This window comes from Poecilia mexicana, unplaced genomic scaffold (genome assembly GCF_051168715.1).
Source record: "Poecilia mexicana isolate PSO_F unplaced genomic scaffold, ASM5116871v1 scaffold_14, whole genome shotgun sequence".
In the NCBI taxonomy this organism is placed as follows: Eukaryota; Metazoa; Chordata; class Actinopteri; order Cyprinodontiformes; family Poeciliidae; genus Poecilia; species Poecilia mexicana.
The window spans coordinates 18815144-18837404 of NW_028263383.1; the positions used below are offsets into that span (position 1 = coordinate 18815144).

General features: G+C 40.7%; 3 protein-coding genes across 3 annotated transcripts; all 3 read right to left on the reverse strand.

Annotated features, from left to right (window-relative positions):
- Positions 1 to 1430: 1430 nt before the first annotated feature.
- On the reverse strand, positions 1431 to 10089 carry acer3 (alkaline ceramidase 3). The gene is made up of 11 exons (XM_014973569.2): positions 9909 to 10089; positions 4796 to 4906; positions 4636 to 4688; positions 4479 to 4531; positions 3921 to 4002; positions 3793 to 3828; positions 2846 to 2904; positions 2653 to 2754; positions 2281 to 2385; positions 2164 to 2209; positions 1431 to 2054 (listed from the first exon to the last, which is right to left on the reverse strand). Exons 1-11 carry the CDS (start codon positions 10009 to 10011, stop codon positions 2001 to 2003), a joined length of 804 nt encoding a protein of 267 aa, XP_014829055.2. The 5' UTR covers positions 10012 to 10089; the 3' UTR covers positions 1431 to 2000.
- Positions 10090 to 10792: 703 nt separating this feature from the next.
- serpinh1a (serpin peptidase inhibitor, clade H (heat shock protein 47), member 1a) lies at positions 10793 to 15105 on the reverse strand. Its single transcript, XM_014973570.2, has 5 exons — positions 14910 to 15105; positions 12782 to 13390; positions 12607 to 12705; positions 11739 to 11971; positions 10793 to 11629 (listed from the first exon to the last, which is right to left on the reverse strand). The coding sequence occupies exons 2-5, from the start codon at positions 13377 to 13379 to the stop codon at positions 11327 to 11329; spliced, it is 1233 nt and encodes a 410-aa protein (XP_014829056.2). The 5' UTR covers positions 13380 to 13390; positions 14910 to 15105; the 3' UTR covers positions 10793 to 11326.
- Positions 15106 to 19222: 4117 nt separating this feature from the next.
- LOC106907734 (uncharacterized) lies at positions 19223 to 20788 on the reverse strand. The gene is made up of 4 exons (XM_014973568.2): positions 20139 to 20788; positions 19556 to 20034; positions 19385 to 19458; positions 19223 to 19303 (listed from the first exon to the last, which is right to left on the reverse strand). Exons 1-4 carry the CDS (start codon positions 20315 to 20317, stop codon positions 19223 to 19225), a joined length of 813 nt encoding a protein of 270 aa, XP_014829054.2. The 5' UTR covers positions 20318 to 20788.
- Positions 20789 to 22261: the final 1473 nt, after the last annotated feature.

The following is a 22261-nucleotide window of genomic DNA, read 5'->3' on the forward strand; positions in this document are numbered from 1 at the left end:
AACCAATAAATAACAGAGAAGAATGCAATAAATAACTGCTTGAAATAAAATGCAGCACAGTCAGTGATGTTAAAGTGTTTTGTGTTGAGTCTTGTGATGAGATTTCCTGTCTCTCTTTTCATAAATGCTGCTCAGGCTTGTGATAAAAGTGAAATCTTGTTCAGTTTGAATAGTTGGATTTTGATTTTGGTCGACCGTCTTCAGAAGTGTTGCCGTGGTAACTAAGCATGGGCCAATGTTAGGCTGTATGAAAACTTGGGAGTTCATTTATATAAAGTGAGTAAAATGCATAACTTGATCTCATTGCTAATGGAAAGTTAATCTCATTCATTTCCTACAAGGGATGTCCCAATCTGATTCCAGATGTTACATATTCCTGATTATGGCAGTGTTAGAAATGACCGTTTTTGGAGTTCCTGAAGGATTTCATGCCAGCTGCACCTCCAGGTATGCATATGACACATATTTGATGCAGGTAATGTGCAGCTATATAGTTTGTGTCCACGAACCTGTTCATCAGATCTGGGTTTTCTGTTTGTATCAACGTTCACAAACAGAGAGAGAGGCTGTAGCAGCTTCCTGTCTGTCTGTGTCAGCAGATGGAAATAATCAACAAGACGTATCAAAACAAAATAAGTGCTACTAAGAAATGATGAAACTATGCACATTTTGACATGTCAGAATCTGCTGATCGTTGTTATTAAACGATTGGTTTGGTATTGGGAGCAAACATCCTGATCAGGACATCCCAAATTAATACATAACTGTATGTAGCTATATTGTTTTATTGTACAATTCATCCTTTCAGCAAGTAAGAATAGAGTGTATTCTTACTTGCAGTCAGCAGGCTCTTTTCAGCCTGCTGACTGCCAGTGTGCAGCAATAGTTGAAGGAAAAATGCCTCTCACTCCAGCACCATTAACAGTCAAAAATTCTATATTATATATATATATATATATATATATATATATATATATATATATATATATATATATATATATATATATATATATATATATATATATATATATATTATATATAGCCCAATATAGCTATTGGGCTATATATAACCCAATAGCCTTGGGTTATATATATATAACCCAAGGCTGGGTTATATATATATATATAACCCAGCCTTGCTCTGTACTGTGAGCCTGAACGCTACAATCCAGTGTTACAAGCTTTCAATAAAACATTGCAAGGTAAACCAGTAATACATTTCACACATTGGATGACAACTAAATACAAGCCAACACGTGCGACTTTGGCAATTAATTAGGGTTAAAAAAAAAAAAAAAAGAGCGTCTGAATTCCAGTTATGGCATGTCATCATTTTGTGGAAAATTCAAGTAAAAATGAAACCTTCATCAATGCAAATAATAAAAAAAGCTTTCCTTATTAGATTAAAACATGTTCACTTCCACTCTAAGTTTGTTTTATTATTTTCTTTTCAAAAACTATACAATAAACTGATTTAGCTTCTTATGAAACTAAGCCTATGCAATGACATCATCTCATTCGAAGGGGGCCATAAATATATTTTGGCTCATATTTTATTATTTACCCGATTGGTCATAAGCAAAGACTGAATTAATTACAGCTGCTCCACTATTTTTACAATTAAACTTTTATAATTCTTTCTGTAATTGCCACTGAAGTGGGCTGCATCATTCACTCACTGAAAATGGCTGTTTGGGAAAAAAAAATAGAAAAGAAAAAAAAAGAAACTACCCACTTAAAAATAACTTAAACATACTAATCTAATAAATTATAATCAATGGAAAGAATCTTCAGTTTCTTGAAATAATTCAGTGCTATACTTTACTTAGTCATTTTCCACAGCTCAGAACCAAATGGTCCCTAAGTTGGCGCCCTGTGGTACACCAGCTGCTTGCCTGTGGGCCAAGTTCCCAGCAGTAGCCAGGAGACACAGGCGGGTTTCTGCCAGTAGTGCCCGGTTCGGCAGTCACCGTCCTTAAGCTGCTCCTCGTCTTCTCACTTCAGCTCGTCTTCTGTGGTTCAATGTGCAAAGTGGGCCAGACGCCACACAGAAACTGAACGAAGGGAACATCCAGCAACAGGTCAGGACTCCAGAAATTCAAGCTACAAACATTTCAAAATCTTTTAAAAGCTTGTCCCATAAAAGTAACGACACTGGCATACCTTAACTTTTGGTCTATACTTGAGGTAGGTGGATCTGATCTGCAAGCTGGAGGGATGCAGGCAGCAGCGTAAGTCGTCATAACCGAGCACTTTGTTGACACAGACTAGGGATCTTACCTGAGGAGAATGTGCAGGTAGGAGCCGAGACCTGTGAAAATGTGCCACCAGGCATGGAACTGTGTCACCACTCCAACACCAGGGGGCAGCACTTGTCTACTGGCTCTGAGTTAGGAAAAGAAAAAAAAGAACTACATTCAGGCAATTTTATTTCCTGCTTTGATCAACAAATACGTCCAAAAGGATTTTAGTCAGTTTAATTTATAATCTTAAAAATGTCTACACTTCTTGGATATTTTTAAATATTAGAAAAATAAAAAAAAAACATTACTATTCTTTTAGTGATCATTTAGATGAAATCTGTGCTACTTCACTTGTCTTTTTTACTGTCAATATGGCATTTCTGAAACTCTTAACATTAAATCTTCTCACCTTAACGAGTCACAGAAAATGTTGTCGATGTTCCACAGCAGGAAGCCCAACATAAAGATCCCTAAAGAGGTGTAACACAGGCCCCTGAGCCACGGGTACACCCTGAAAACACAGGGCCGCACAGCCTTTCATCAGGACGTCGCTTTATTGAATACGTCTGAACTATTCTCTTCACATGACTGGTGTTACTTACCATGTAACAATGAAGACTGAACGCATCACCAGGCAAGCTACCAGGGCACCATACATGACCTGAAAAGAGGATCCGCAAGTAGATCTAAAACAGTCCATGAGCAAATGCTTGCTACAGTTTAAAGAGTTAGGCCAAGAGGAGTTTTGCTGGAGAGAAAAACGTCTTTTTAATGTGTTTTCATTTGGCTTACTGAAAGTGAGGTTTTACAGAAATGTTGCACGTGAAAGGAAAAGCAAAAGTGTCAGCAGTTTCACTTCTGCTTACCGGGTAAATAAATATCCTGCAGACTAACTGGTGTAAGTAACACCAGTTCAGGAAAGTGCATCACCTGGCCTGGAAGGCAGAGAAACTAAGCAATTTGTTTACTTCTTTATTTATATGAAAAAAAAAAGTTTAAAAATTAGATTTAAAAAGTGTTACAAAGGTCAGCAAAACCAGATTAATGTTTAAATCCAAATTAACTGCTGCTGGCCTACGCCGCCCAACTCAATCTTTAAGCTCGCACGTGAAAATGGCTGCAAACAGATGCACAATTTTGCAACCGTGCATCTTTTAAAGCCGAGGTGGAGCCTCCTGCACAACCAACAAGGATGCAGCAAGCGGTTTCTGGATGGTACGTCAAAAATAAAACTCTTGTATTTTGTGCAGTTGATGCAGGGACTGGTTATACCTATATTATTGAAAATAATCAAACCAAATCTCCACTCAGTTCTATAGCAGCTACTCTTTGAAGTTCTTAAACGTAAGAAAATCAAACAAATGAAAAAGCAGTTCTTATGATAGAAGAATACCAAAAATGTACTGAACCGTGTACACACTGCCTACCAATCAGCATCTACCATCCAGAGCGCACCTGCTGTGTGGGCGGGCCCACTGTTTACATAAGTTAAGGGTGACCTACAGCACACTGCACCCTGCTAGCAAACAAGGGCAGACAAACGCCTTACCTGGTGAAACACTGGCTCCTTCCACTGCAGGTACACCTGAACAAGATACACAAAGAACGAGAGGATATGACTGTTTTTGTCTACTATGGTTACAGTAAACAACTTTTAAAGCACTTGCAGACACTCACCAACGTGACGGAGACGCTGAAGATTATCAACAACACGATAGGAAACACACTGATGCTGTTCTCTTGCTTGAAGCACTCGTATCTGAACAAAAGAAATACGTCCCCGTCGTTTAGCTTCGGCTTAAGCTGCGTTAAAAGGTGAGGTTGAAAAAAAGCGGTTCATGAAGTACACACACGGCTGGAACATTATAGTTCCCTGGAGCTGTGAGGCATTCACTTGAAATTGGATTCAACAGGTCTTCTTACAGTCTATGTCACATTATACAGGTGTGGACAAATTGGCAAAAAAAAAAAAAAAAAAAAAAACTTAAATGAAATCATTTTTTACTGCAGCAGCAAAACAAAGGAAACAATTAGAAAAAACTCCTATATATTCAATCAGGGAAAACACTAAAAATTATGCATTTCCTTCTGGAGCGGTAGCAGAATTATTGCTAACCCTAACAATTCATTTACATAAAATGTTACTGAGCATTTTAGACCAGCTTTCAAAACCAGTTCATCGGTAAAGGACTTTAAATGCATCAAAATAAGTAAAAAAAAATCTGAACCACTTACAGACAGTACACAAACACACATGTACTGTAAATCATTGGCAACTCGTCCAGCAGCTGCAAAACAGCAGAAAGAAAACATAAATACATTTTATTGAGAACAAGAAAGTTCGTCTGTGGATGTGTGGAGTGTGAGAGGATGAAACGGCCGCGTATCCCACCTGCATCTCATACAGCAGCGTCATGTGGAAGCACCAGGAGCCGACGCCTACAGCTGCGTCCCACGAAACACGCACAGAAAGAAACGGAAAGACGTTTTAATATCCTGCCATACGAGCGGCGCGACCAGCAGGAGTATCGGCTGTGAGGCCTTCACCTCACCTGAAAGACCAAGAAACGAGCAGATATAACGAAACTCCAGGCCGTCCCGGAACGTCTGGACGGCTCCGTATATGGGAGGAAGAATCATTATCAGGTTGCTGACAGTGTTCCCTGTTCAAACAGAAGAGAACAAGTCCGACTTTAGATTGAAACATCTGCATCTCCTTCTATTGTTGAGCTGCTGCTTCTAAATGGTACTCTACTCCTGCTTTGTTTAAAGTCTTCCTGTCGGTTTAAAAAGGGCCCACAGTACAAAACAGGATGTGATGTCGCTGAGGTAACCTTGAGTTCAATCCAGTTTCCAAGGTTACTAATTAGGTTTCCATCACGTTCAGGCTTTTCCTGGTCTATACAGAGTTCCTTTTTTCTTTGAGGTCTGACTTGTTGATTCCCAATTTGACTGAAGCTGGTCAAATATTTGCATTTTCTATCACTTCTTTTAACTTCACAAGTTTATTTTTAAGTTGAAGTTAAGATAAAAGATGACATGGCAGATTCTCCTTATCCAAGCTCTGTTTTATTTTCTAATATGGCCAAACTGCTGATTTTGAATGTGCCTTTGCAACACTATAAATCCATGTGGCCTGGCTAAATATCAAACCCTAAACAGCTTAACACCAAACTGTTACCAAGTATTTTTGGTTTTGTTTCTACTGCAAATATCTCAGTACACTTGAAATAAGACAAAACTAACATTCAAGTAGCTTTTCCAGGAGAAAAAGTTAAACTTCTTAGGAGTTTGAGTAAATAATTCCTTAACATTGATGAAAAAGTACTTGTTCAATCAGCAGGTTATTTCACTTATGACGACATACCTCCAACAACGACCTGAATAAAACACAGGTGCACAATCAGGCGTATCAAGCAGAACAAACTGTTTATCTGCAGCAGAGGCTCATTAAGCCAACATAACCTTGTCCTTGTTTCTAAGACTAAACAGATAATGTTTTTATGGCTCTGTAACACCGCGTGAAACAGGAATGCTGCATTATAAGCACCGACTCAATCAAGCATCAGCCGCTTCGAAGTTTATCTGTTCAAATTTCCTGCAGGATCCACCGATTCCTGCAATAATTCGGCAGCTCTGAGCCTCTTAGCGCTCCTGAATGGGCCTCTCCTGCCTTTCAGTGGGAACACAACTAGTTGCTGAGTTGGCAAAGCAGTCACCTTCCTGGGTCAACTCAGGAGGATTGCTTTTATTAGGCTTACAGCAGTCAGATAACGAACCGTCATCTGTTGAACTTGCTTCACAGTCCAGTGGGACGATGGGTGTGTTTGATTCTGCAGCGTATGTGGCTGGTACCGAGCTCAATATGGAAGGTCTCTATTGATTTCTGTCCTTCGAATTATATCCAGAGAAGTGCTTACACTTCTTGTTGAAGAATTACCTTTGACTGATTTGGTATCCATGTTGTACCTGCTTGTTGTTCTGCTGTAACATTATCAGAACCACAGGCAATGTGAGTTAGATAATAATCAGAGTCATGTATGTTCAAGGTTTCCCCCAGAAAACTTGCTAAGCCCGGTGATAGTGCGCTAGGGCAGTCATTCATCCAGCAGTTTGTCGTGTTTTTGAGTTAAATTTTTTTTTTAAGTTTTCAAGGAAATTTGAAAATATCACTTGATAATTATGTGTTATTGAAAGATTGGAAGATTAATACCAACTATAAAGCCTTAGAAATGCAAACATTTTAAAAAGATTAGAAAACACAAACAACACCACAGCAACACATTCAGATTTATTCCAGACTTTGACTTTGCTGACTTTCCACAGCTCAGAGTGATGCTAGCCTTGTTTGTTTGTACTGATGTACTTCGGGTTATTATCCTCCTGCAATAATAAACGTAAGGTCAAAAACTGATGGCAGGACATTCCCCTAAACCTTCACACCCGGAATTTAATTTAGGAGACAAATAAAAAGCTAGAAAACTACTCTAAATGTGCTCAGGCTTGCAGCATGATTTAGTAGGAAATTAAGTCTCGTCTAGAAGGATAATGGCAAAAAGACAAGTTGTAGAATTCAGCTCAATGTAGCAATTAGAGCAAGCCTGGATAAGCTGCTAAATGCTGAAATCTGATTCCTGTGCAGAAGTGCAGGAACAAGGCGGCCATTATTTTCTGAAAAGATTCTATATGAACAAGAGGTTGGGAAGCCCTGCTTTGGGTGTTGTTCTGGGTTTTCTGTGACTTCCTGGTTGAGTCGTAGATGAGCCCTCAGTGATTTTGGTACCTTAAGGAAGCGTTAGCGCCCCCTCCACCTGTTCTCCCTGTTTGTAGATACTACCTCTCACGGAAACCCCAAAGTCTTTAAAAGAACTTTGCAGACCCAATTCCAGACTGAGAGATATCATCCGGTTTGTTTTTCATCGTCAGTTAAGAGAATGATAGAGATGTGGAAATAATCAGGGAGTAGCTTTTGAAATGGAACTTAATTTTGTTTTTTTGTTTTTTTATGTTTAATTACAATTAAATTATGATTCACTGAGAGGAGCAATCCGTCTTCAAAATTTAAATCATCATTTGAAAAGTGCATTTTAGTTTTTTTCAGGTTATCTTTGATGCAAAATTTAGCTCAAAGATCTGAAACATTTAAATGTGATACAAAAATATAAGTAATTTGTAAGCGCTGCATGAATCAAATTAATTCTCCATATATTGAAATTTGTCTTACACAGTATTCACACTTATTTTCATTGTGCATGCTGTGCTTTTATAAACCAGCCTGATTAGACTGAAATAACTCCATCTAAAAGACATTATTTATTGCATTAATATAACAACATTTCCTTAAATTAAACTAGGAATCGATGTGGGAAAATTACTTTAAATTGTTATTTGTTAAAAGTGGGAGCAAAACAAAAAAGTCCTGCAGTGTTTGTTTCATTTCATGCTCAACATTATAACCAATCCTAAAAATTTAAGAAATGACAAAAGTGGTGCGATGAGAGGCGCCGATCATGGAAACAATCAGAACATGACCCAAAATTTGAACATAAAAGTGAAGGCATGTGCCGTTTTAAAATGCATGCATGCGCTCAGGCAACGGATAACAAACGCAAACAAACCCTGTTGTTTGAGCCATTTAAACATTTCAACGACAAGTGCAAATATATGAGTGGCATGTGCGCGGCGACGTCCCTCACGACGGCCATGCTCCGCTCCGCCGTCACAGAGATAATCCACCAAAGTGACGCCTCGGACATAGGCTGAGCGTTCCGGCCCCGCTCCAGGAACAAAGCCGCATTCCGGCCGCTGAAACCTGAATAAGGGTCGTTTAAATGCCAAGCCATTCTCCTGCAGCCGACAACCATCACCTCTGCGGGGCCGGTGCGCGTGTTATTTATGCAAACAAAAGCCTCAACTGTTGGTATTCAGCAGGTGTGTTGTTGGAGGTGTGAAGGTTTAGAAAACCTGTCAGCGATATTCTGTTGATTGTCGCTACAAAGGAGGTCTGAACTCTGACCCAGCTGGCCTGACTTCCCATTGAAAAAAGTTGTGCCTTAGGCAGACATAAACCAGTTTACCTGGATAAACCTATTAACTCTGCAAATTTTTAACTAATTATTTGCCGTTTCTTTATTCTCGTACGCATTACACACATTGACAACAAGTGCTATTTGAATAAACGATCCCTGTGATGTTAAATGCTGCCGAGATGTTTGGGCGTGTGTGAGTAAAAGTGCAGCTTTTGCCATATCGTTGCATCGCCCTGCTGACAAAGGCAGCTGTCTAAATGGTCTGATAGAAGCGCTGTTTACATCTTAGATAGTGGCGCTCGAGGAACCAGTTTTTATCATCAGACCAAACAAAAAGACTCAAACAGAGCTGAAGGAATGTTTTATCAGCTTTAAAGATGTGACTGAGAATCACGCACTCCAAGAAGACATCGAGCCCAAGGAATTACCTAGCAAACACATGAGAAATTTAATTTATGAAATTTATCTGCTCTGTTGTGAGCTGTAGTAGCCAATGCTAATTTGTGGTGAGGTTATGCTTGCCCTGCCATACTTTGTCTTTGCTGCTCATAAACAAACTTTAGCTTAGCTACTGCCACCTACTGAACTGGAGGATACCAATTAGTGTTACCATAGTGCAAAATGATGGAACTGCACCCTTTTTTAAAAATCAATCTGTGGATACCGAATCGTCAATAGACTGCAGTCAAATGTCGTAATATTTTTTTTATTTTATGTATCTCATTTACCTATATATCTTATTACAAAGATATAGCCACACTACATGTTGCAATGCCAAAATGGAAAAATCCCCAACAACAAAAAATAACTAAAAGCATTTTTAAACATATGTACAAAACACATGAAACCTTAGAAATACATGCCGTACACTCTTTTTTTTAAACCAGTACTTTATGAAGCCCGTAATGCCGAAACCAAGTAGTTTAAACCTCTGAGGTTAAAACATTTATTAGCATTAGTTCAACAACAAACATCCCCAGAAACTGCAAATACAGGGCTATAGGTCAAGAGTCCCAAGATTTTTTTTTTTTAATAAAATGCCTAGAGAGATATTTTTTATATCAATTTACAAACAAGGACTAATTGTAGAAATAAGATTCAATAAGACTTTAAATACGTTAAAGTAAATATTTATATATATATTTAAAAAACAGGGCATGGAGGGAGTAGGAGGGCAACATGGCCAGTTTCGCCCAGGACTCCAGCTGCCTAGATCCACCTCTGGTTGAAATGCAACACAGCTGCTGTGTCAAAGAGTAAGGTAAATGTTTTAGGATTTTGCTAATGATTACATTACCCAGCTGTCGCTGCACTGCACGAATCGATCTTTAGTAAAACTATTCGTCAGAGAGCAGGTTCACAACATGCCCTTGTTAGCAGACAGTTTTTATGGCAGGTCAGGTGCCGTACAGGCTAACACTTAGCATATAAACAGAGCCGAAATGAACGCGGTATTTCAGACACACTGGATAATTGTTCCAGCTGTGTAGCCGTACATGCCCAGTCTCAGTGTTTACGTTATTACGGGCGACTGACTGTACGTGTACAGTATGACTCTTACCGCCGAAAAGTCTCTTAAAAACGAACCCTTGGACACGCGGCTTTTCGGTAAAAGGGACAGAAATGTCTTACTCACAGAACTCCGCGATGTAGAAAGAGACGACATAATTCTCCTCGCACCAGTCCAGCGTTGAGGTCGGCCGCCCCCAGTATCCTTGCCTGTCTATCGAGGGAGCCATGATGGAAGAGGAGGAAGCGGAGGGCACTAACGGGTTTGTAGTCCCATCACAGCGCGAGCTGCGCGCGAGCAATGCGCGAGCCCTCCTACTCGGGAGCTCGAGATGGATTGGCAGGTAGAAACAGATAAATTGGACCACTACAACACATCAAAACATGCGTGTACAGTCAGGATATTTGCGAGAAAATTTTATTTTTTAATCATTTAGTTTTAATTTTTTTTCCCCCAACACGTACTAGTTGAAAACCGTAATGGTGGAAATCTAGGCATGAACACAAAAATGGAAACCACACCAAAAGTAACCAGTTAATAGCACAGTTTTACTTTAAAGTATTATTTCCACACTTGCAATATTTAGACGTGTGTAAGGCTAGTTTGAAACACACTCAACCGTTGCTGATTTGGTTTGGTGTTTCAAAGTTTATGCTGTTATAAAGCTTTTATGTAATAATCTAAAAACTGCAACATTACTAGACATTACTTTCTCTCAGATTAAAATAAAAATAGGGGAAAAGGACGTTGGAACAGCTGTGCCTGTATGTAGTTTAGCCATAAAGCCGATAGGTGGCGATAAAGGCTAGGGAGTGTTTCAGAATGCACTGAAACATTAATATGCACAAAAAATTAATAATAATTCCAAGGAGAAAAACATAACACCAATATTATTGTTATTATTTACTGCTTCCCATGTGTTATTAGGATAAACCTCACATTGGGAGATTGCTGACATACAATTACACATGAGTTGAAGCAATTACATGATATAAAAAAACACAGCTACATGTTTTCTCACATTCTTTATTTTAAAAGAAGGAAATGCCTCACATACTTTTCCCCTCAAACATGAAAGGCATTCTTTTGAAAATGAAGAATATTTAGGTGAATCAGCTGTTCCCAAGTGCATCAGGAAAGCATGAAAAAAATAACAACAGACTGCAACAGTGCAAAGAACAGAAACAAAAATATAGCTACCACTTTTGGAAAAAATATGACTTTGTTGCTTTCTTTTTTTTTAAATCTCAAATCTTAGAATTTGCCAAAGACAAACACTGAAATGCTGCATCTTGAAAATAACCCATTCAGACATTAGAGTATAACAAATATCCCATAGTTGACCGCAATAATCCAAATAGCATTATCTTTATTTTTTAGTTCTCAATCTACAATGTAAAATATGAAATAATTTATTGTCAATTGGAAAACTAAATTGTAAAAATGCCTAACACAATTCCCATATTCAGTGTTTTGGAATGGCTTTTATAACAGGGGAATACAATTATACAACATCAAAACACATCCAGAACATACAGATTCAGTTATAACTCGTCTCTCATTTTCTCTCCTTTGGGCCTGACCATCCGGCCAATGAACAGGTGCGAGTTTGTTTTCTTGTCCTTGATGAGGAAAACGAACGGGTGGTCAGCATAAAACAGCTTTGGGGTTTTGAGTTTCTCTGTGCCAAAGATGCTGGTATCAATTTCATTTCCATGAGTGTCCCATTCCAAGGCCGCAGCATGGAGTACGCCGGACAGATAGAGGTCCTTTTTCCCAGAGACGTTGGACAGATCAGCTTTGGATTTGTCCACAGCCTCGGTGAGGCCCAGGTCCTGAAGGTGCTTCTAAAAAATAAAGAGCAGAAAGATTCAATGTGATGAAACTGTAAGGGTGAGAATCTCAGAGTGATGAATTTTCTCCAAATCAAGTCTCATGAAGTGTGGCGTGTTTTACCTGCAGGTTGTGACTAACTTCCATGCTGACTTTAGGCAGAGAAACAGCCACTGCTGTCTGCTTCATTTTTCCCATCCATGTGTCCAGTTGCTTTTTACTAAGCATCTTCTCTAGTCTGTCCAGAGGCTCCATATGGTAGGGCATGATGAACACCACTGTGGACTTCTTATGAGCCAAAGGCAAGCTCAGAAGATACAGTTTATTTGTTGTGTCATCATAGAAGTCAAATAGACCTAAAAAAAAGAAAGAAAAAAAAACAGCGGCACATATAAAGGTCCCACAACTGTTCTTACACTGAGGAACCTCTTAAAGGGGCATTATTACGTGTTTTCCAGGCACATAGTGTCATTTTTATAGACCAGTCAATAAATATGTTAACTTAAGTTGTTATAAAAATATGATATATATCAAATATGACATGAAGACGTTTGACTTCAAATTGGGTCTCTTTCTATTTAAGACCCCTGCTCTTTCTGACACTCCACCTCCAGGAAGTCATCACAACATTACTCCTCTATCAACATTTACTGTACAAATTAGCAATTTTTTGAATAAATGAGTATAACTTTGACCGCTAGATGGCGTCAAAGCGTTTCCAATACTTTTTTTTTTTTTTTGCCAGTTTGGGCTGAAAATGCAACAAACATTTTATAGGAGTTAATGAAATGTACAAAAACACACAAAACACTATCCCTTTAAGTAAAATAGTTTTGTGTCATATCTGTAATTTGTGAATGAACCTAAGCAGTTAGTTATCAGAAATTCTGTTTCCACAGTTTTTGTTGTGTGAACAGCACAAAAGTTCCTTATGTCGATTTTTTTTTTCCCGCCAGAAAAAAAAACAAAAAACAGAGATTCTTTCACCCACCTGTGCGGTGCATCATCTGCAATGCCACTGTGTAGCTTCTGGACACCAGGAACCCTCGGTTGTCCACCATTGTGGGGTGGAACTGCTCGTCCCAGTGAGCTGTGAGGAAAGGCCAGGCTTATTTAGAGTTCCTTCAGATGAAACAGTTCAATTCCACACAGAGAGACACACTTACGTTTGAAAAACATAGCATTGATGATCATTGCTCCATCAGTGTTTTCCACGTCTTTGGTGACCTCGGGCAGCTTGCCGTCGGTGGACTTGGCCGCCCACTCGTTGATGGAGTTAACGGCACTCTTTTTATCTCTGAAGTTGATCTTGGAATGGTCACATTTGTAATGCTTTTTGCTGCTCTTCACGAAATCCTCCGCAAAGGTGACGGAGCTCGGTCCGTAGAGGCGGTTGCTAATCTTCCAGGTGACATTGCGCTCTTTTGGGTCGCTCACCTCGGTGAGGAGCTCCGCCAAACCAGAGTGCAGCTGCTCATCCTGAACCTTGGCTGCGTTCAGGATGGTCTTCACTTGGGAAGCCGTGGAACCCTTTCCCCCGAGAGCCACCAGACCCAGGGAGGAGGCCACTACCACGGGGGAGATGAGGATGTTCTCTGCTCCTTTTTCCTTCGCCACATTCTGGTAGAGGCTGATAGCCAGATTGGCACTGTTGTCAGCCAGTATGGTGGCATGGTTGCTAAGGACTTTATCTGCTGTTGTAGCCGTGGCAGCTGAGATCGCCGGGGCCAGAAGGGCCAGGGACACCAGGAATGTTAGCCACATTGTTACAAAACCTGGAAAGAACATGAAGTCAGTTGTTTGTTTTTTTTATTATTATTGTGTGTCAAACTTCTACATACAGAAGAACAAACTCCCACATTTGACCAAACTGCTGTAATACACTTATAAAGACCATCCCCTTGTACTATCTGGTTTGGTACAGAGGGTCTGGGCTCTTGGACTCTGACGAGGTTTTAAATGTTATCCAATAACTAATGTTTGCCTGTGACACATTTAATGCAGCGGTTCGATGCTATGAAGCTTACCAGAAATCGCCTGCACTGTAAACAACCATCCTCCAACCAGGTGTTGAGCCGAAACAGACCCAGGTCTGTTTAGTGTTTATTCAATATTTGGTATACTTGAACGGCTTTGTTCACTTCCTCAGCTGCCATTTCTTAAACGATCGGCAGACGACTATTCTAAAACATTGCAGAAAATCTACGTCATTCCTCATAACTTCTCAAACTACTTAAAAAAAACTATGTGTTTGTATTTGTATTTGTGTTTGTATAATTTGGACTGACAAAATTGACAAAATACACCACAAACACAAATATTCACCTTTCTTTTTTGTCAAAATTCATCAAAATTCTTTTGGAAGTCAGACCTACATATAGAAAACTTCCCAGAAAAGACGTGAAATTGTTGTGCAGCCACGTAGACAGTTTTGGATCTATCTGAACCAAAACCCTGGTCTACGTGATCTGAGATGCTCATAACTGGGCTCTGCACTAGATTTCAGGTCTCAAATGTCATCTTCCAGTGGAATGAATGTGGTTGAATCTGATTGGCTCCATGCTGTGTGGGAAAAGAGGCTGCGTGCTGCCACACGTGCTGCAAAACTCTTGCTCTGGTCCCCTATCAGAAAGCGTCCGATAGCCTGAAGGAGAGCGTAGATCTGCTGCGTGACAACAGGCTGCTTGCTTTCTACACGCTGGTTTAAGCCTTGAAACCAAAATAAAAAGATGAAGCGATGTCTGGCTTCACCTGGATCAGTTTTTGTTTTGGCGAGGCAACATTTTTCTAACCAACTGTTGTTGGCAGCTTTTGTGAGATCTAAAAGCAATCCTGCATACGACAATTTAAGATTAAACTCTCTTGCTTTAAATAGCAAATGAATCAGTGATGCATTATCTTAGACTAGCACAAGATCTCCATATCAGAGGTAAAGTTGGACCATGACTGTCTCTGTAGAACTATCAGTTCATCTTCCTGGGCTTAAAAATAGTTTTGAATGGATAACAAGGCTCCAGACAGGTTAGAAGTAAGCATTATTGTGTCTATAGACAGAAAACCACTGAAGAAGAAACATCAGATCCAAAGCTGCAGCCGTCTCACATGACTACACCCACCCGCTCATTCATTCTGGCCTACAGACGTCAACATCCACTCTCATCAACAGGTTTCAAAAACCATCTGTACATGTGCAACAGAAACTTTAACACCAGAGCGCAGGCAGACAGACAGACTAAAATGTCTGGACATTTGTTCTCCAAGACTCCCTCCCTCCTCCATACTCCCAGTGTTTACCTTATTTGGCCTTTGGAATAATTCAGCAAGTTTGCTGTCTAGTTGGGTTCACAAAGGTCCACAAGCTCCGGCCTTCTGAGCATGAAGTCAGAGTATCTCACGGAAGAGAAGAAAAGTTGGAGAAAAGGAGTTCCTGTGCTGGGAGAGAACAAAAATCTCTGCCCTGGGCTCCTGTTTCTAGGCCGTCCCACCCAGAAAGAGCAGTGGGAGAACGAAACATCCCGCGCCCCCAGGTCCTAAAGCCTGGATCTGAAGTTCGGAGCTATGGCGTGGAAATCAAAATATGTTCTTCAGTTGATACATTTAGAAAAGTAGCTTTTAAAGTTGGTGAAAAATGTTCTACACTGACACAACTTTAGCTTTATTTAATCATATTTGGTGCAGCCTCATAGGACGCCTTGCAACAGTGTTCATGCTTTTGAATCTTTGTCACATTACTAGATATTATTATTAGTAAAGAATAAAACAAAACATCTCTCATTGACCTTCACAATTTGGTACAATTTCATGTCAGCGATTTTCATAAAATCCCCCCAAAATTACATTGATGTTTGTGATTGTAAAATTACAGTTTCACATTCAAGGGACAATAATACCTCTGTAAGACACTTTTCTCTAGTTTTAACCTTATTTTCCTTCCCCTCCTCTTCCTGTAGCTGCGTATTTGTGTCGTCATCTGGGACTAAGGAAGTCGAAGGACGTCTTTAAATATGAATCAAAGGCTGATGTTGACTTTAACGCCCTTGTGAGTCTGTGCTAAACTAAAACTATTAACTGTCAAATTATTAAAAGATTATTTATCTTCACACCCTATAATTTGGAGGGCGTTGGAGTCAAGTTAGCATTTTGTACAACTGTTCTTAGCCATGTAGAAGTCTCTTTGTGTTTTCTCCCAACTAAAGGATTTACCAGCATCCTTATTGTCTGAAACTGGAGCCTGAGTTAAATGTAAAGGAATCCCGCCTCCGATGTCACATCCTCCTGAGGGTTGCACATTGTTTGGACGAGGATTGTACTGCAGGAAGTAGCCGAAGCAGCGGATGTATATCCGGCACAAAGCTGCCAATACATTTAGTCACTACGAGCTCTGGAGCCATTTTTGTTCACTTTGGCTTGGATAGGAAAACCAGACATACTTGATGTGCATGAGAGATTTAGGTAAAGTTAAAAAAAGTCAATGTGACATAATACTGCCCCTATCAGTAATTCTGTTGGACGCAGACAATGTTCGTTAAATGATGATTAAATGATGCCATTATAACTTGCCAACCAGTTAAGCTATTTGACAAGAATGGTAATGTTGTTGCCAGTTAGTTATTCTAAAAATAAACCCAATCCTCTTTCTTTTCTGTGCAGACGTTGTGCTCACTGTTGCTTGATAAAGAAATCAAATCTTTGTTGACACAACAGAAAGAGCAAAGGCAGGTGATGATGATGATGATGATGATGATGATGATGATGATGATGATGATGATGATGATGATGATGATGATGATGCAGGGTCTTCTCCATTACAACTTCACGCTCATTCATGCTTAATATACTTTTGTCAGTAATCAGTAGATAATCTGAGACGTCACACAGCGTCTTCATTCAGAGGCTTCTTCATCTTCATCAGTTTTCAAGACTGACTTCCTGCCCCATCCACAACAACCCACTGAAGATACTTAGATGATATTAAGTCACAACACCATTTATTTTTGCCTTTGGGACAAATAAAGTATCTTTGAATTGAACTGCACATCCCTCACAGTGTACAAAGCACAGAACAAAGGAAGACACAGACAACTCATTTCAAGCCAACTCGGTTTATTTATGTAACGAAACCAGCAGATTGCATGAATTCTTCGACGCAATCCCCCATCATGAGCAAGCGCTGGGCGACAGTGGGGAGGAAAAACTCCCTGTGAACAGGAAGAAACCTCCAGCAGAACCAGGCTCAGGACGGGCGGCCATCTGCCTCGACCGGCTGTGGAGTGGAGGTCAATAGTAGCCACAGCTGCCCAGGGGCAGTCTGACCGAGGCAAGGCTGGCACGCACTGGCCCCACTGGGACCTCTGACCACCAGCAGGCAAGGTGGACGAAGTGTCAACGACAGAGGAGGACAACTCACCGCTAGAGGGCTGAACTCCCTCGATCATCACCATCAACAGATAGATGGAGGGAGGGAGAGATGGAGGGAGGGATTGAGGAGGAGACAGAGAGAGGGAGAGATGGAGGGAAAAATAGGAATGGTTGGAGAGAGGGAAAAATGGATGGAAAAAGAGAGGAATGGTTGGAGAGAGGGAAAGATGGAGGGAGGAAGAGAGGAATGGTTGGAGAGAGGGAAAGATGGAGGGAGGAAGAGAGGAATGGTTGGAGAGAGGGAAAGATGGAGGGAGGAAGAGAGGAATGGTTGGAGAGAGGGAAAGATGGAGGGAGGAAGAGAGGAATGGTTGGAGAGAGGGGGAGATGGAGGGAAAAGAGGAATGGTTGGAGAGAGGGGGAGATGGAGGGAAAAAGAGGAATGGTTGGAGAGAGGGGGAGATGGAGGGAGGAAGAGAGGGAGAGATGGAGGGGAAAAGAGAGTAATGGTTGGAGAGAGGGGGAGATGGAGGGAGGAAGAGAGGGAGAGATGGAGGGGAAAAGAGAGTAATGGTTGGAGAGAGGGAGAGATGGAGGGAGGAAGAGAGGAACGGTTGGAGAGAGGGAGAGATGGAGGGGAAAAGAGGAATGGTTGGAGAGAGGAGAGATGGAGGGAGGAAGAGAGGAACGGTTGGAGAGAGGGAGAGATGGAGGGGAAAAGAGAGGAATGGTTGGAGAGAGGGTGAGATGGAGGGAGGAAGAGAGGAATGGTTGGAGAGAGGGAAAGATGGAAGGAGAGATGAAGGGAGGGAGGAGCAGAAGAAGGGAGGGGCAGAAGGAGGGAGGGAAAAAGAGGAATGGTTGGAGAGAGGGAGAGATGGAGGGAAAAAGAGGAATGGTTGGAGAGAGGGAGAGATGGAGGGAAAGAGAGGAATGGTTGGAGAGAGGGGGAGATGGAGGGAGGAAGAGAGGGAGAGATGGAGGGGAAAAGAGAGGAATGGTTGGAGAGAGGGAGAGATGGAGGGAGGAAGAGAGGGAGAGATGGAGGGGAAGAGAGGGAGAGATGGAGGGGAAAAGAGAGGAATGGTTGGAGAGAGGGAGAGATGGAAGGAGGAAGAGAGGGAGAGATGGAGGGAAAAAGAGGAATGGTTGGAGAGAGGGGGAGACGGAGGGAGAGATGAAGGGAGGGAGGAGCAGAAGAAGGGAGGGAAAAGAGAGGAATGGTTGGAGAGAGGGAGAGATGGAGGGAGGAGCACAAGAAGGGAGGGGCAGAAGGAGGGAGGGAAAAAGAGAGGAATGGTTGGAGAGAGGGAGAGATGGAGGGAAAAAGACGAATGGTTGGAGAGAGGGAGAGATGGAGGGAGGAAGAGAGGAACGGTTGGAGAGAGGGAGAGATGGAGGGGAAAAGAGGAATGGTTGGAGAGAGGAGAGATGGAGGGAGGAAGAGAGGAACGGTTGGAGAGAGGGAGAGATGGAGGGGAAAAGAGAGGAATGGTTGGAGAGAGGGAAAGATGGAAGGAGAGATGAAGGGAGGGAGGAGCAGAAGAAGGGAGGGGCAGAAGGAGGGAGGGAAAAAGAGAGGAATGGTTGGAGAGAGGGAGAGATGGAGGGAAAAAGAGGAATGGTTGGAGAGAGGGAGAGATGGAGGGAAAAAGAGAGGAATGGTTGGAGAGAGGAGAGATGGAGGGAGGAAGAGAGGAATGGTTGGACAGAGGGAAAGATGGAGGGAGAGATGAAGGGAGGGAGGGAGGGAGGGAGGAGCAGAAGAAGGGAGGGTTAGAAGGAGGGAGGGATAAAGAGAGGAATGATTGGAGAGAGGGAGAGATGGAGGGAGGAAGAGAGGAACGGTTGGAGAGAGGGAGAGATGGAGGGAGGAAGAGAGGAACGGTTGGAGAGAGGGAGAGATGGAAACATGGAGAGGGAGGGGGAGGAAGATCTGTCTATCTATATATATTGATAGACAGACAGAGGGGTAGGTAGATAACAGGTAGGTAGATATGCAGGTATATAGATAACAGGTGGGTATAGGCTGGTAGTTTTCAGCTTGATTGAACTCGTGTAGACATACTTACCTCCATACTTACCTCATACTTACCTATCCATAACTCTGGGAGTGGATCTGGTTTTGGTTGGGCCTTAAAACACAGACACACAGTTAGTGAGAAATCATAAACTCCAGAGAAAACTGAGGTGTGAGTTCAGTGATATTCGCTGAATGCAGTCTCCTACTCTGTGATGCTAATGCTAATTTATGGTGGGAGACAGCCCCTCAGAGTCTTCATCAGCTCTATTGGATCCGTTGTCATCTCTTTGCAGTATCCACTGGAGGCCTGTGAATGAGAGGAGAGATATGCATGACTTGACTTATGTTTGTATAGTGAGAATAAAAATATGTAATGTTGACAACATACCATGTCTGCTGCAATAGGGGAAGCAGGAGACTCTTCAGGTGTGAAGCTCATGGCATAAATCGGGTAAGCCAGAACTGATAAATGAGCAGAGACAAAGCAGAAGACAGCCAGGTCAATGAAGTTTACTTCAAAACACAGAATCTCAAAATGTTTGTTAAATAAGGAGGTTACCAAAAACCACAAGGCACGTGATGAAGAACAAGCTAATGTTCTCCTTGTATTTCCTTTTGGGGAACAGCTTACTGCCGATGGTCATCCAACTGGATTTAGAGTGTGGCTCTTCTTCTCTTATCATCCCTTCTTCAGTGTTCATGTTCAAGTCTTTGTGAGGGATGGGTTCTGTGTCTGACTCTATGTCCAAGTCTGCGCATAGGATGGTTTCTGTGTCTGAGTCTGTGTCTAACACCGTGTATGTGACGGTTTCTGCGTCTGAGTCCGTGCCTACGTTTGTGGATGTGATGTTGTCTATCTCCAAGTCAAAGTCCGTGTACGGGATGGTGTCTGCGTTGGTCTCCAAGTCAAACTCAGAGCAAATGATGGTTTCTGAGTCCGAGTCCGTGTCTAAGACCAAGTTCATGTCTATGTGAGGAACAATTTCGATTTCTGTTTTCGGGTCGGCACTTTTACATTTCCTTCGCTTTCTGAAGATTCTGCATGAGTCAAGAGAATAAAAACAAGAATAGTTACTTTGAAGACAGCAGAGGACAGCGATAGAAATATATGTAACGGTGGACGCATTGCTCATCCAGCTTACTTGCATGAAGTCTCTCTGTAGGAGATGGTTGGCAGTCCGTCTAGGTTGTAGTAACCCAGTGACTGTAGTCGAGTGCTTCTTCTCATCATGACTGTAAACAGGAAGCGAGACATGGAGAGAAGATCAGTGATTCGCTTAGACAGAGCACGTTTCTCCACCATATTACTGGACTCTAGCATTGCGCTGCTATTGGTGGCAGCATGTTGCTCTGATACATTATTTCTGATTTTATCAATGTTGTAGACTTTTGTTTATAGACACGTTTTTTTTTTTTTTGTTTTTTTGCTTTTGGATAAATGGAGATAGCAGAGAAGGTGGATCAGCAATATTTGTCAGTAACAGATTATGTCATCCAGGATATGCTTGTGTGAAATATTGCCACAGGTGTCCAGATATTGAGCTGTCAGTTGTTGCTTTTAACAACTCTGTTGCTGCTATGACAGTCATAGCAGCAACAGTCCCTTCAGTACCTCTTCAGATTTGTTGGAAGACTGACTGCTACAAGAGATCATCATCCACAGCAACTCTTTGAAGATACTTGGATGATATGAGTTACAACAACGTTTAAGATGAACAAAAACTGTTCATAAAACTTTTTGAGAAACCCAGACTACCTTTTAATATGACTTCCTTACAAAAAACAAAAACATTAACTCTCAAGAGTTTGGAGAGTTAATGGAGATTCATTTGAATCTCCATGAAAGAGATTATACTAACTGGACAAACAAATCATGTTTGTTTATCCACATCTTTGTTTGTGGACAAACAAATCATGTTTGTTTGTAAACATCTTTGTTTGTGGACAAACAAATCATGTTTGTTTGTAAACATCTTTGTTTGTGGACAAACAAATCATGTTTGTTTGTAAACATCTTTGTTTGTGGACAAACAAATCATGTTTGTTTGTCCACAAATAAACACCATCTCTGTTTGTGGACAAACAAAGATGTTGTTTGATGACAACAACATCACATGACTCCATCAAAGTCATGGAGTCATTTGATGATGTCCACAAACAGAGATGGTGTTTGTTTGTGGACAAACAAAGATGATGGACAAACAAACACCATGTTTGTTTGTCTACATAATGAGCAAACAAACATGGCGTGGGGTTCCTCAAGCGTCGATTTTTGGACCACTTTCATAGAATATTGACATGCTCCTCCTTGCTTGGCTTTTTAGAGTATTACATCTCTTACTTCACCTGTGAAGAATAAACACTACATCATTTTGGTGTTTATTTATTTTGGTGAATAAACACCAAAATTAATGTTTTGGTGTTTGGAGATTTTTTTACAATCTACAAACAGGATTTTTGCTTCTAAAAAAAGTAAAAAGAAAACTATGTATAACATTTTTATTGTTGATATCTTTTACACCACTTTGTACGAGATGTTCATAGTTTATTAAATGATACCTACTTTTTAAAGGTTAAAACCATAAAAATAATATTATTTAGAGTTAGTTAGTTAGTTAGTTAGTTAGTTAGTTAGTTAGTTAGTTAGTTAGTTAGTTAGTTAGTTAGTTAGTTAGTTAGTTAGTTAGTTAGTTAGTTAGTGTGTGACTTCAGGAGGAAAAACAGAATTAGAAAAAATATTGTTTTTTTTCTGTTTTTACTAATTGTACTTTTTGTTTTGTTATCCAATTATTCTATATTTTTCTGCATATGTCCTATTCAGTATCTTAATAATAATAATTCTGCACTATTTCAGACCACACGTTACTTACTTGGTTTTCAGGAAAAAAAAAAAAATCTTGACAGAAACTGCAGAGCAAATCTAAGCTTGTCCAACTTCTTAAAAGGATCGAGTCCTTCTGAAGGAACTGTGTTCCAAAGCAAAGAGACTCGCCTGTTACGTTTCGTTCTCAGTCGCGTCACGTTAAATTCAGATCCGACCCAAAGTTCCGCGCTCACGTGCGAGCAAACGCGACCGAGATATACCAGCTGGACATCATGGTATTTTATTTATTTATTTATTTATTTATTTATTTATTTATTTATTTATTTATTTTGCCGTAAGAATTCATTCCCTGTTCAACGAATCCATCTTTAAACTCTTAAAGTAATTTGTACCTACTTAGCAGAGAAAAGAAGCGAAGTTAGCTTCAGATTTTAAGCTTTC